Raw genomic sequence first — 12,505 nt, 5'->3', positions numbered from 1 at the left:
TTCTCAACTCACAACCACTTTTAGATAGTATTAATAAATTATACGGTATGAACAATGAAATCCTAAATATAACTTCCCCATAACATTTACTCACAACCACTCATAAGTTCATAACTATACCATATAATTTGTAAATCTTCCTCAAATATATTTAGGAAATGGGTTGAAAATGCTCTTAGTTAACAGTTAACAAAATTATTTATACCTAAATTCATTATTTTTAGCCAACTAATTTCTTTTCTCCAGGCTCAAATGGCAAAAATCAAAGCCAAAACGAGAACCGAAAAAACCGAAACCAAATGGTTTCAAAAATCCAAAAACTGAAGTTTTGGTTTTCAGTTTGGTTTTAGTCCAATACCACACCACACACACCCTTAACACACAGATACACACAGATCGAGGGGTGCATTCGATACATTTTCAAGTAAAAATTACTAGAACCATGACAGTCATTTATATGTGGCGTTAATCAAAGACAAAACATTTATTTTATAAATCCCTTTTATTCATATACTTTATTTTGCACATGGTGAAATCATCATCAACACAGAGAAAGGAAAATGCTTAGACATCACACGGATCGATCGATATCCCTGGTGGGTATCACTAGTCATTCTTACACAAAACACGCCACAAATATACGAGTAACCTCTAACACACTCTTGTTACACGGGGATCGAAACACAAAACAAGAGTGTGATATATTCCTTAAGCGTCTTTTCTGGAAAAGTGAACCCGTCATTGTACCTGTACGCCACGTCTGTCATTCTTGCAAAATTAATAATTGGAGCTAGTAGATCCATTGGCACTTCTGTTGGCTTTAGACACCCCTCGTGTATATCTTTCCATGCATTTTCAACCATCTTTTTAACCGCCTTGATGGCTACATTTTCCGACACCATAAAAGTCTTCATATATGCATCTACACTTGTGGCTGATGGACCTCTTTCACGCTCAAACTTCATATGAATGGCAAATGTTTAATGAGTATATGACAACATATGCTATTTTGTAGTCATGACCAAAGTAAGGTTTACCAATTAGGTAGGTCGTTCAAAATCTTTTTCATGTAAAAGGTGAACTTATTACCTGAACACTCACGACATCATCTTCGATCCTTCCAATTAACTCTGTAGCTATTAGCATCTTTGGATCACTTACGTACCAAGCTAAAGCCTCTTGCGTGACAATCTCGCCCATACCAATCAACGCAGATTTACATAGATAATCATGTGTAGAAGTAAATAACCCAATCTTCATACACTCTTCAAATGATGGCACCTCTCCGGTAAGTCTCCATTCAGCCTCTTGAAGGTAGCTTCTGGCCAAATCTTGAAACTAGACTCACACCAGAAATAAAGAAAAAAATACAAATCTTTACATTGTTTGCAAGCAGGAACAGACAGTGAAGCATAATATATGTAGTTATGTACAATAGAATCATACAGCTTTTATTGAAGCCTCAATGATATTTGGAGTCCACTTATGAGGTTGCTGTTTGTTAAATCCATCATACTCGTTGAGAAACATTTCATAGACTGGTTTCATATATTCCGGAAGTTGCGACACAGCACTGAAGTCCCACCTAAATGGATCGAAATAACAATTAATATCACCATGGACATTTATACGTCAATTCTTCATTCCTTCTCAATCCCTAGTAATACACGCTATTTGTAAGATTTTACTAGGCATGGCTGTTTTCTTATTGATTCCGACTGCATTTTCCTTTATTTTTAAATTATTTTTTCATGATTTACAAGTGCATTGCCGTTGCATTTATTTTTCCTTTTCTTTAAGCTTTATTTTTTATCTTCCAAATCTTGTGACCGATTTGGTCGTTTTGGGACCTTTTGTTAGTGAATGGCTACTAATTCTAAAACACATGCAACTATGGTTGCAATTCAGTCATCAAATTTGCAACCTTTTGATGGCAATCACTAATTTTGGAACCAATGTAACTGTGGCCACTAAATTTGTGACTATATTGTTCAGTCGTAAATGCCCAATCTTATAACTAAGAACAAATACCTATTGATAGCATGAGTAAAAACTCGGGCCTCCTCAATAGTAGAACATGCGTCATATGTGTCATCTAACACCAACACAAACAGTATGGTTTTCGTTGTTATTATTCGAGCTTGTGAGTAATGAGGCTCCACGTATAATGCCAATACCCATGCATAAAGCTCAGGCACTCTCTCTTACATAAGGTATTTTCTCTTGCAAGTTCATGTCTTTCCACCACCTAAATCAAAACTCAAAAGTACAGATTGTTATCATTTGCTATGTTAGTGTTATCTATGCAATTAGAAATTATTTTTCTTCAACAATAACTTACTTTGAAATAGTTCGAAGTTCTTCCTTTTGTAGGAGTTGCAAGTAGTTGAAATGCACCTTTGCAAGTGTTAGTAGCGAGTCATATCTCGAAATTTCTTCTTCGAATTCAGACAAATACCACCTTGCTTCTACCATTTGATGTCCTCGATTATAAGGCCTCTCCAACACATGTTTCACTTGCCGTGCAAGTGTACCTTGGAGTGTTTTCTCTATGGTTTTTAGTTTACTTTCTATGAAAGCATTGGCATCATCTAGTATAGATTCTCCTCCTATTCTTAATTGAGCACTCTCATAGAAAGCTATCATACCCCTCACATCTGTAGTGATGTCTTCTTTGAACTCACCCGAACTACAATCCTTGAACTTGTTAAACACGTCTACATAAGTCATAACCGCCATAAATTTAACAATACTATAAAAGTAGATATTTTTCTAAGCAACTTTTGTGAGTGACTTACCACAAGAAAACCTGTAACCAAAGTTTCTAAAGACTTGAAAGTGAATAGATATTGTATGGAGATCTGCTTCTTGGTAACTTTGCAAATTAAGCTGGTTGAAAAGTTGATCAAGTTGGCCAACAATATCTTTCGAGAAAAGATATGTCAAACCAAGACGATACACAGAGTAAATCAAACCCAATTTCTCGTTTGAATCAATAGCAGGGTTTAGTATCAATCTTTTGAGTTGTTCTTTCGGGTGCTCCATAGCTTTACGATATGCTTCCAATTGCTAGAAAATGAAACAACGTACTTATTGTTTGTTGGTCAATCCTCGATCTCGTTAAAGATCATGTTAGTTTATTAGAGTTTGGTTAAACACTGTTAGAAAACTTTGTTATTGTAGTTAGGGTGTAGAGTGAAATTAGTAACTAGTTAGTATGTTTATTATGTAAGCAGGGAATAATTAATTGATGTTGCATATATCTCGTTTCAACCTTCCACCTCAAAGATAGAAAAGAGACACCTTAACACCAGGGACGGGATTTTTGAACATCAGCCCTTCAAAAATTTTTAACTTGCATGAAAAAGATCACCCTATACAGGTTGTGTTTTAAAATCAAGCTCAAAAGAAAAAAAAAGTGGCAAATTTAATTAAATGCATTAGTTATTCTTTTAAAATGGTTATTGAAGGGTATATATATTATCTTTTCTTAGTAATAGTTACCTCATAAACCTTATTTTAGCTCTCAATTTTTACGGTTGCAACGTAAATTATCATTATTTATGTGACCCGGCTGCCAAAATATCATAATCAAGTTAAGTGATATCGGAGCATCGAAAAGAAAAGATAGAAAAGATTCCTATGTCCGTCACAGAACACAATAACGTTAATTTTACAAGTGTGTGAGTAATCTATATATATGAGCTCTTACCGAATGGTCAAGGGAGAATGATAGGAAGCGATCACCCCATAGCGAGGGAGGAAGGTTGACTACAGGACGCACTGGCTCTATGGTGCTTTGTGCATCGGCTTCAAAGATGGTGTTAGCTACACTTGTGGCCATTTTGAAATGTACGTAGCTTATGAAGGGGAAATACTATGGATGAGTATAACATTATATGTTGGGCATTCATGCTATTTATAGAAGATATATATGTCCCTCATGCAGGGAGCTCTAGTTTAGACAGTCAATATGGTAGCACGGTTTTAAGTGTAAATTATGTAATTGGACAAACACCAGAAATGATTGAAAGTGACCTAAACGTTTTCTAAGGAGCCAACAGAAAAAAGTTTTGGAGTGATTTGAAAATAATTTATAAATGTTTTCTGGATCGTCACCACTCGCATCCCCTAGGTTGTACTATATATATATATATATATATATATATATATATATATATATATATATATGAGGGTTAGGTTCAAATAAGAAGTTTGACTTTCCTAAGAAGGCTAGGAATGAGGGTATTTTAGTCTTAACACTTTAATATCAAAACCCACTTATTTTGATCTCAAAACCCACTTAAATTAATTTTCAAAAACTCACTTACATCTTCACGCATCTCCTACAACCACCACCACTCCACCGCCCACCGCCACCACAACCGTCACCCACTGCCGTCACCTTGCCGGAAAAGTCTATGGAAATTTCGCCGGAAAATTTCACCGGAAAAGTCGTCAACCTGAAAACAATCCTCGAGAAATTTTGCCGGAAAAATCGCCGAAAAATTCACCGAAAAGTCGCCGGAAAAAAGTCATCGGAAAACGGCCGCCGAAAAAAACACTATGAAAAACACAATTTAAAAAACACAATGTAAAAAACACAATAGAAAAAAACACTATGAAAAAAAAACACAATAATAAAAACACAATTGTATGGCACAATGTAAAAAACACAATAGAAAAAAACACAATGAGAAAAAAAACACAATGATAAATATAATTGCATAACACAATTTTGTAAAACACAATACGTAAAAAACCCACTAATTTTTTTTTAATTTTTATATAACAATATGGTACTCATATAAAAGATAAAAAGACACTCGTTATTATGGTGAATTTGTTTTTCAATAAAAACATCGTAAAATAAAGTTATGGACGTTTGAAAATGATGGGGGGAATTTTGCATGTGCCTTGCATGTGAAGAGAGAAAGTCAACAAATGTGTTATTCCTTTTATGCTCTTTCCCTTATTTTCACACATGATTTCCACATAAACTAATCTCAACCCTCCATGTTCAAAATCAATTGACAAGATTACTTCCGATCATTCCTATAAAAACTATACTTATTATAACCTAACCCATATATATGATATGTTTCCGTATATATGTTTTCAAAACGTTAAAGTGATTTGAAAATATATATTTTATAACTGTTGTTTTGTTAAATGTGTCATGACTTATGAAGTAATTTGCATGTTTGAGAGAATGTCCGTCATCATGTATGGTCCTTCACTCCGTCGGATGAACGGGACGCTTGTAATAATTAAATTGATCAGAATTCACATGCAATTTGGATTTGATTGTTATATTTGCACTCGATATGATCTGAGTTTGAAAAATGAAAATATAAGTAAAAATGTTTTTTAAAGAAAACTTTTTTTATAAATTATTAAATTTATATGCTTATAAAAGTTTGTAACATTAATATCATAAAAGTTTGATGAGTTTATATATCTATAAATTCTTAAATTTCGCGTCTCAGTGGTTTGGGGACGGAGAAGGTTGTGTCCCTCTCTAAAATTTTGAAACGGTTGACTTCCTATGGTTTTCTAGCGGGATCGAATATGCCCCTTTGTCATCTTTCCGTCAAGAACACCGTAAAATGGACATTTCACCCTTATATCAAATACCCTATACTTATTATTTGACTCACCATCCCGTTTCGCCCCTATATTAGAAACTCTATACTTATTATTCCCTTCACCTTCCCATAGTCATTCAGTCTGCGTCCCTGAACTTTTCTCCTTCCCCTTGATCCCGTAAACCATCACACTCACCACGACAATCACCACCATGATCACTGTAAACCCTAACCCTAGCTCACCCTAACCTAACCGTATACCATCACATCTTCAACCTCGATCACTACTATACGCGAAGTGCCCGGTACGATCAACACCATCGTCAAAACTGAAGCCACTAGAGGTAAGATATTATTTGGTTAACGTAGTAATTCTCAATTGGCTGAATTAGTGTAGTTAACAACATTTTCATTAATTTAAAATTTTCACGTGTAGTTGGACTCTAGTTAAACGCCACCCTCGCCCACTCATGGAATGTTTGGTCGAACCGTAAAGGATAATCTTGAATTATTAATAAAGTTGAGGGTTTGTTTTGTTAAGTTTGATATTAATATTTGTTTAGTATGGTAAGAATATTATGGATTATTCTAGAATAAGTTTGTCTTGTTTCCCAAGTTAGGTTTGTCTTGGAGAGCAAGTTTAGTAGGTCTATAAATAGTGTCTAGGTTATTGTTTATTTTGAGAGAGTCAAGAGAAGTCTTTTCTCCTCGTATGTTCGTGAAGTTATGTTCGTTTGATATGTTTGTTTGGTTATATGAAAAGAGTCGCGGGCTGTCGCCCCAATATCTCGTATTCTTTTGTTTATTAGTTTGTTTGATCTGATTGTTTGATCCGTCTGGGCCAACAATTGGTATCAGAGCTACTACTCGTATTCACTTAAAATTTCGCATTATTTCACCTCGAAGGATTTGTTCGATTGAGAAGTTTTGATATTAAGTTCGTTCGTAAAGAAAGAAAAAAAAGGTTTGTCACACCAATTTCAATAGAGTAATTATTGGTCAAAAGTATTGCAAATTGTTACTTTGGTTTTTCGTTATTTGCAACAAAGAAAGAACCAGAATGTCTTTATTTTAAACCTTGGTGTTTTGACTTTGGATATTTGGAGCCGCCAATATATCCGTGTTGCAAGAACAGAATTAGAGCTGCCACCCATAATCTTGTTTGATCGAGTCATGGCTGGTGATAAAGAAGGAAGCTCGGGAACAATGAAAGAATCGATAGGTGGTTTTGTTTTGCATGCACCGAAGTTAACTTCGACCAACTATGCGTCATGGTCGGTTATGGTGAAAATTATTTTGGGTGCGAATAGTTTGCATGATGCGATTGATAAGGAAAAGGGGATTGGAATTGAAGAAAGAAAGAAATTTATGGCCTTAGGTGTTATCTTTCAAACCCTACCTGAATACGTGATGCTTCAGATGGCAAAGTATTCAGAACCGAAAGATGTTTGGGAAGCGTTAAGAGTTCGTTATCTTGGTGCAGAAAGAACTCAGAAAGCTCGTGTTCAAATGCTAAGAACCGAGTTAGATGGATTGAAGATGGGGGAAACAGAAAGTATTGATTATTATGCAGCGAAGTTGGGTGGAGTACAGTCAAAGTACAAGAGCTTGGGAGCGGTACTTGAAGAAGAGGTTTTGGTAAGAAAATTCTTGAACTCTATGCCAGATAAATATTTGCCTGTTGTTTCTTCGATGGAGCTACTTGCAGACATCGAAACAATGGCATTTGAAGATGTGGTTGGACGTTTAAAAGCATATGAAGAAAGAAACAAGTTCAAGAATGTGAATGGAAGTTCATCCCAAAGTCAGCTCATGTTCACCCATACCGAAAAGAAAGTAGAAACCTACCAAGGACGTGGTAGAGGTCGTGGAAGATACAATGGACGAGGAAGAGGGAATCCAGGATGGAATGATGAACGTGAGAATGATGAACGGGTTGAATACCGGAAAAAGAACCCGGGAGAATGGCAAGATAGAAAGAAGTATGTAATGTGTTACAACTGTGATAAGATTGGGCACTACTCAAATGAATGTAAAGAGCCAAGCAAAGGGAAAGAAGAAGTGAATTTGACAAGGAAAGAAGAAGATGTTGATCCTTCTTTGTTCATGGCAGTCTGTTCATTAAAGAAAGTAAGTTTGAATGAAGAGAGGGTTATCCCTGGTGTGTTTGAAAATGATGAAAAGAATGAAGGAACGTGGTACTTAGACAATGGTGCAAGTCATCATATGTCATGAAAGAAAGAGTTTTTTACTACATTGGATGAGCGAGTTTCGGATCAAGTAAAGTTTGGTGATGGATCTGAGATCGAAATCAAAGGTAAAGGTAATGTGACTGTGGTAAGTAAGACTGGTGAAAAGAAAACGTTTTATGATGTTTTCTATATGCCTAAGTTGAAGACCAATCTTCTTAGCTTGGGTCAGTTGGATGAAGAAGGATGTAAGATTGAAATAGCCAATGGGTTACTAAGGCTATATGATCAGAAAGAGAGATTGTTGATGAAGGTTCAGAGAAATCTGAATAGGACGTACAACATAAAGCTTCAGGTATGTTGTAATCCTAATAGCTTTGAAGATGAAAAGATTGAATGTTATGATGTGAAACCGATTATGCAAGTGAAGGATATTCGGTTTGAAACGATTCCAAATGATTTGTTTGGAGTTCGTGAAAGTGTTGGTCAAGAACGAATTGATGAGAAGAATCGAGTTGAGAAAGAAAATGACAATATGGTTTCAAAGTTAAGCACGAAAGGAACGAATGCTAAGTTTGAGGAATCGGTAAAACAAGTATGTTATGGTTAGCTGAAAAGAAGGAATAAAAGCGAGAGGATGAGCAATTCAAGATTAAGGGGGTGAATAAAGGATAATCTTGAATTATTAATAAAGTTGAGGGTTTGTTTTGTTAAGTTTGATATTAATATTTATTTAATATGGTAAGAATATTATGAATTATTCTAGAATAAGTTTGCCTTATTTCCTAAGTTAGGTTTGTCTTGGAGAGAAAGTTTAGTAGGTCTATAAATAGGGTCTAGGTTATTGTTTATTTTGAGAGAGTCAAGAGAAGTTTTTTCTCTTCGTATGTTCGTGAAGTTATGTTCGTTTGGTTATATGAAAAGAGTCGTGGGTTGTCGCCCCAATATCTCGTGTTCGTTTGTTTATTAGTTTGTTTGATCTGATTATTTGATCCGTCTGGGCCAACAAACCGGAGGTTTGAAATCCGGTGGAAATGAGGACACGCTGAAGATAGGATCGAGTGTGGTTATATAGTGATTATGGTTGACTATGTACAGTATTGATGATTGGTTATGTTTAATAGTGAAGTTGATCAACGCTTTTTGCTTAGCAAGTTTTTTTGTTGATTAAGGTTTCCCTTGATTATTGTTTTTTTCTTGATCAATTTCATTGTTTCTAATCGACTTGTATGTTTTAATATAACTGGAAATGTTAAATAATGATTATAGATGATTATAGGTTTTTGTAATATAGGAAGTTGGAAATGTTATGGTTGGTTTAGGATGATTATGGATTTTTATATATACTCCATTAATTTGGTAATGTTATGGTTGTTTTAGATGATTATGGTAAAGTGTAAATTATTATTGGAGATATGTCAGGTTTTTCAATTTGGAGGGAAATATTTCACACAAACTAGATGCATGAATACCACATTGAAGTAATTCTAACGTCATAAAAGAGTATAAAAGTCTTTTCATAAGATTTTTGTACGAAAATAAACGGAGTGACACATTTAATCCCTTGAGAAAACCATAAGCTCTCAATCAGTTCACATTTTTTTAGAAAGACGCAACTTACTCCCGTCCCAAACCACAGGAACGCAAAATGCAATTATCTCTTAACTTAAAGGTATGTTTAAGAAAAAAGAATAAATCTTTGATTATGAAGTATATAATTTGGGAGGGTGAGGCTATAAAACAGGAGGTCAAGGACACCTTACTTTTTAAAAAAATTATAATTTGAGGGACCAACAATCCTTTGGTTTTACATCCATGGTGCCCACATTGTTGTTCCCTGAGCTTTGTCTATAGGTTTTTTAGTTTATATCTTTATCTTTTTATGCTTTCGTCCACGTTTCTTTTTCTTTTTTGTTATTTTTTATATTCCAGTTTTTAAACGAATAAAATACATAAAGCTCATAAGAATAATTGTGAAAAAAATTTCAATTTAGTGGTTTTTTGTTGACTTGATACATTGGTGTACATATGGTGGATTTGACTTATATTAGTGTAAAATGGGGTTAAGTTGACTAGTTAAAATGATATGTTAATAATATTGAATTTGAATTATTTATAGTGTACTACTTAAAAGAAATAACTTGTAAGCTTCACTCGTCTATTGTTACAGAATAAGATCCTTGTGTAATCAAAAGATAAAGCTGAATTTGTCATGAAAAAGTCGTCACAACTAAATAAATTATAAATTACTTAAAAAACATTACAACTAAATTTAAAAGAAATAACTAAAAAATGAAAACGGATAGAAATACGACATGAGAATACAAGTTTAATTGTCGTCACAATTTGCTAAGATTTCGGCCTGTCTTTTTTACGTAGAGTTCATGAACACGCCCTATTAAATAGAGTTATCTTTCACATTGCTAAAAACTCATGTCCTTCTGATTTTGCTCTTAAATTAGTCGGTGGCTTTTGAAGTCCAAAATTTCAATTTCTTCATCACCTCTAGATTGAGTGTAGATGACGATGAGGCTTTGGCTTTTACTTTACTTTTGTCTCTCCCGACCGAACGAGCCAGTTCGTCCAAAAGATCAAATTCGTTGTCTGCATCGTTAAGATTTATACGAGAATATGCATATGAATCGGGCTGCAACGGCATATAATCACTGGACGTTGATGTTTTTGACTGTTTAGACGATCGACCCATCAACGGGACAAGATTCCACTTCGAGCTTTGTTTCAAAAGTTTCCAAGGCCTTTGCATATTAAACGTGGGGTTGAGCTCATCTTTGTAGTGTGCATGGGATTAAACTAAGACGTCTACGCCCATGGGCGAAGGTTTATGGGGACCATAAACCGGTGGTGACCCCGGCCATTGTCGTTTTTCTCGGTTAATAGGGTAAATTTCGCAATTTTTGTTTGAAAATTTTTATTGGTATTGAGCGCAATCACCCCACGGTATTTCTCCAAAAAGCTACCGATCACCACTTATTTTTTTATAGCATCCAAGCGTTTGATTGTGTTTTATAAAACCTCGCATTTTTCTAAACAAATACTAGTCAAATACTAAAAGCTTTGTTTATACAAGCTCAACCTTGAAGGAGGCTATTTATAACAATAATAAACTTGTTTAAACAGCAACAAAAGAGAACAGGATTGCCATTAGGTTAGGGATTGAAAATCATCTACTATTCATTCGTACATAACTCAAAGTCACTGGCCTCTCTGGAGACTATCGGCCACCACTAAACGCACACCTTCATCCGCCATTGTTGGCCACCGCCATGGAGACCACCGGCCACCACACATAGGACAACGCCTTCAACCTTGGAGACACCACACACGCTGCAACGTCGAGTAACCGCACCCTCCTCTGCGCATTATCATGAAAATTTTAGCTCCTTTGTTGGTTAAAAACTTATCTAGATTTTTTTTAAAGAACAATCATTTAAATGAATGAAGAAAAATTAGATATTTAGATTTCAAATTGTTTGACCCGACTGACCCGAATCACCCACCTGACATGAGGTGACTCGTCGAACCAAAAATTTTTGGGTCCATAATTTCTGTCACTGCCGTCACTAAATCCAAACATCGCCACTTGCACTACTTGAATGACTGTTTGAAGTCCGGTTGAAATGAAAGTTAAAAATTCCAAGTTTTCAACGCATTGTGTATTAACTTAAAAAAGAATTAATCAGGCATGTTTTAGTATAAAAAATGTATAAGTTTCGTTCGTGCTAGAAAAATAAAAAATAAAAAAAATAACGTAAAGCCAAAATCGTCCATAAAGTTTGGTCATTTATGTGATTTCCGTTCAAAAAATTTCTTTTTTACATATGTACCATTGAGGTTTCCCATTTCTTGCCAAAAATGTCCAAATCGTTAACTCCATCTAATTAAGGGGTACAAACATCTTTTCACTTTTATTTTATATTTTGTTCTTTTTTTTAATCCAAGCCCCCTACTTCCCCAACCTAGGGGGTGTTTGGGATTCCTAATTTTACCTCTTTATAATTTTTCATTAAATTAATAAGTTATAAAGTTGTAATTTCTGAAACTTTTCCTCTCATAATATAAGTAATCTCAAACACCTTGATACTTTTAAAAAGTTAATATAAGTTATAAGTTGGAGAAAATAAGCAATCCCAAACACCCCTGAGTCATGATCTAAAGTTCTATACCCTAAAATTTGAGTTTAAACGGTCTTCAACATCCATCTTTCACACGAACTCAAGCCACCGTCTGTGCGTCGTGGCTGATACATCATATGATTATACACTTTCAAATGAATTGCTGGAGAAACACGGCCCGCAGTTTGGAACAGATTTGGGTGTAGGTTACGTTTTTCTAGCAGAGAGGAAATCGCGTTGCGTTTTTCCGGCAGATTGCGTCCTCACCTCTCTGTGTGGTCGATGGCCACTAATGTACTAGTGATGTGAAACCGATGTGTGGTGATGGTGGTGGTGTGAAATCGATGGCCTCTAAATTGATGTTCCTGGTTACCTCCGACGTCTTCCCTGGCGAAGAAGAAAATGAAAACTTATTGAAGTCAAAGAAGAATGTAAATTATAAGATGTACAAGTATTAAAACACATGTTGTACAAACTAAAAGTTCGAACGTAAGAAAACGAAAGCTTATTAATTAAAGTGTAAAGAAAGAAACAAAAATTATATGATGTATAAATACGAAAGAATGTTGTACAAACTAAAAGGCACGAACTAAAT

The 12,505-nt window shown here is 34.9% G+C and overlaps 1 protein-coding gene and 1 pseudogene across 2 annotated transcripts; one reads left to right on the top strand and one right to left on the bottom strand.

Annotated features, from left to right (window-relative positions):
* Positions 1-660: 660 nt before the first annotated feature.
* LOC143619937 (alpha-copaene synthase-like) lies at positions 661-3,849 on the bottom strand (annotated as a pseudogene). The gene is made up of 7 exons (XR_013151257.1): positions 3,713-3,849; positions 2,799-3,069; positions 2,342-2,717; positions 2,032-2,248; positions 1,447-1,585; positions 1,090-1,338; positions 661-959 (listed from the first exon to the last, which is right to left on the bottom strand). The product of XR_013151257.1 is annotated as an alpha-copaene synthase-like (transcript).
* A 2,912-nt stretch (positions 3,850-6,761) lies between these two features.
* Positions 6,762-7,823, top strand: LOC143620086 (uncharacterized). The gene has a single exon (XM_077091863.1). The coding sequence runs from the start codon at positions 6,762-6,764 to the stop codon at positions 7,821-7,823; it is 1,062 nt and encodes a 353-aa protein (XP_076947978.1).
* The last annotated feature ends 4,682 nt before the right edge of the window (positions 7,824-12,505 follow it).

Source organism: Bidens hawaiensis, unplaced genomic scaffold (genome assembly GCF_021521415.1).
Source record: "Bidens hawaiensis isolate Kalapana, Puna unplaced genomic scaffold, B.hawaiensis_p1.1 tig00002525_1, whole genome shotgun sequence".
Taxonomy (NCBI): domain Eukaryota; kingdom Viridiplantae; phylum Streptophyta; class Magnoliopsida; order Asterales; family Asteraceae; genus Bidens; species Bidens hawaiensis.
The sequence above is the reverse complement of the archived record's forward strand: the minus strand, read 5'-3'. Positions and strand labels throughout refer to the sequence as shown.

What these genes read in the sequence shown, in the direction of transcription:
- LOC143620086 (XM_077091863.1), top strand. Translation starts at nt 6,762, where the DNA reads ATGGCTGGTGATAAAGAAGGAAGCTCGGGAACAATGAAAGAATCGATA.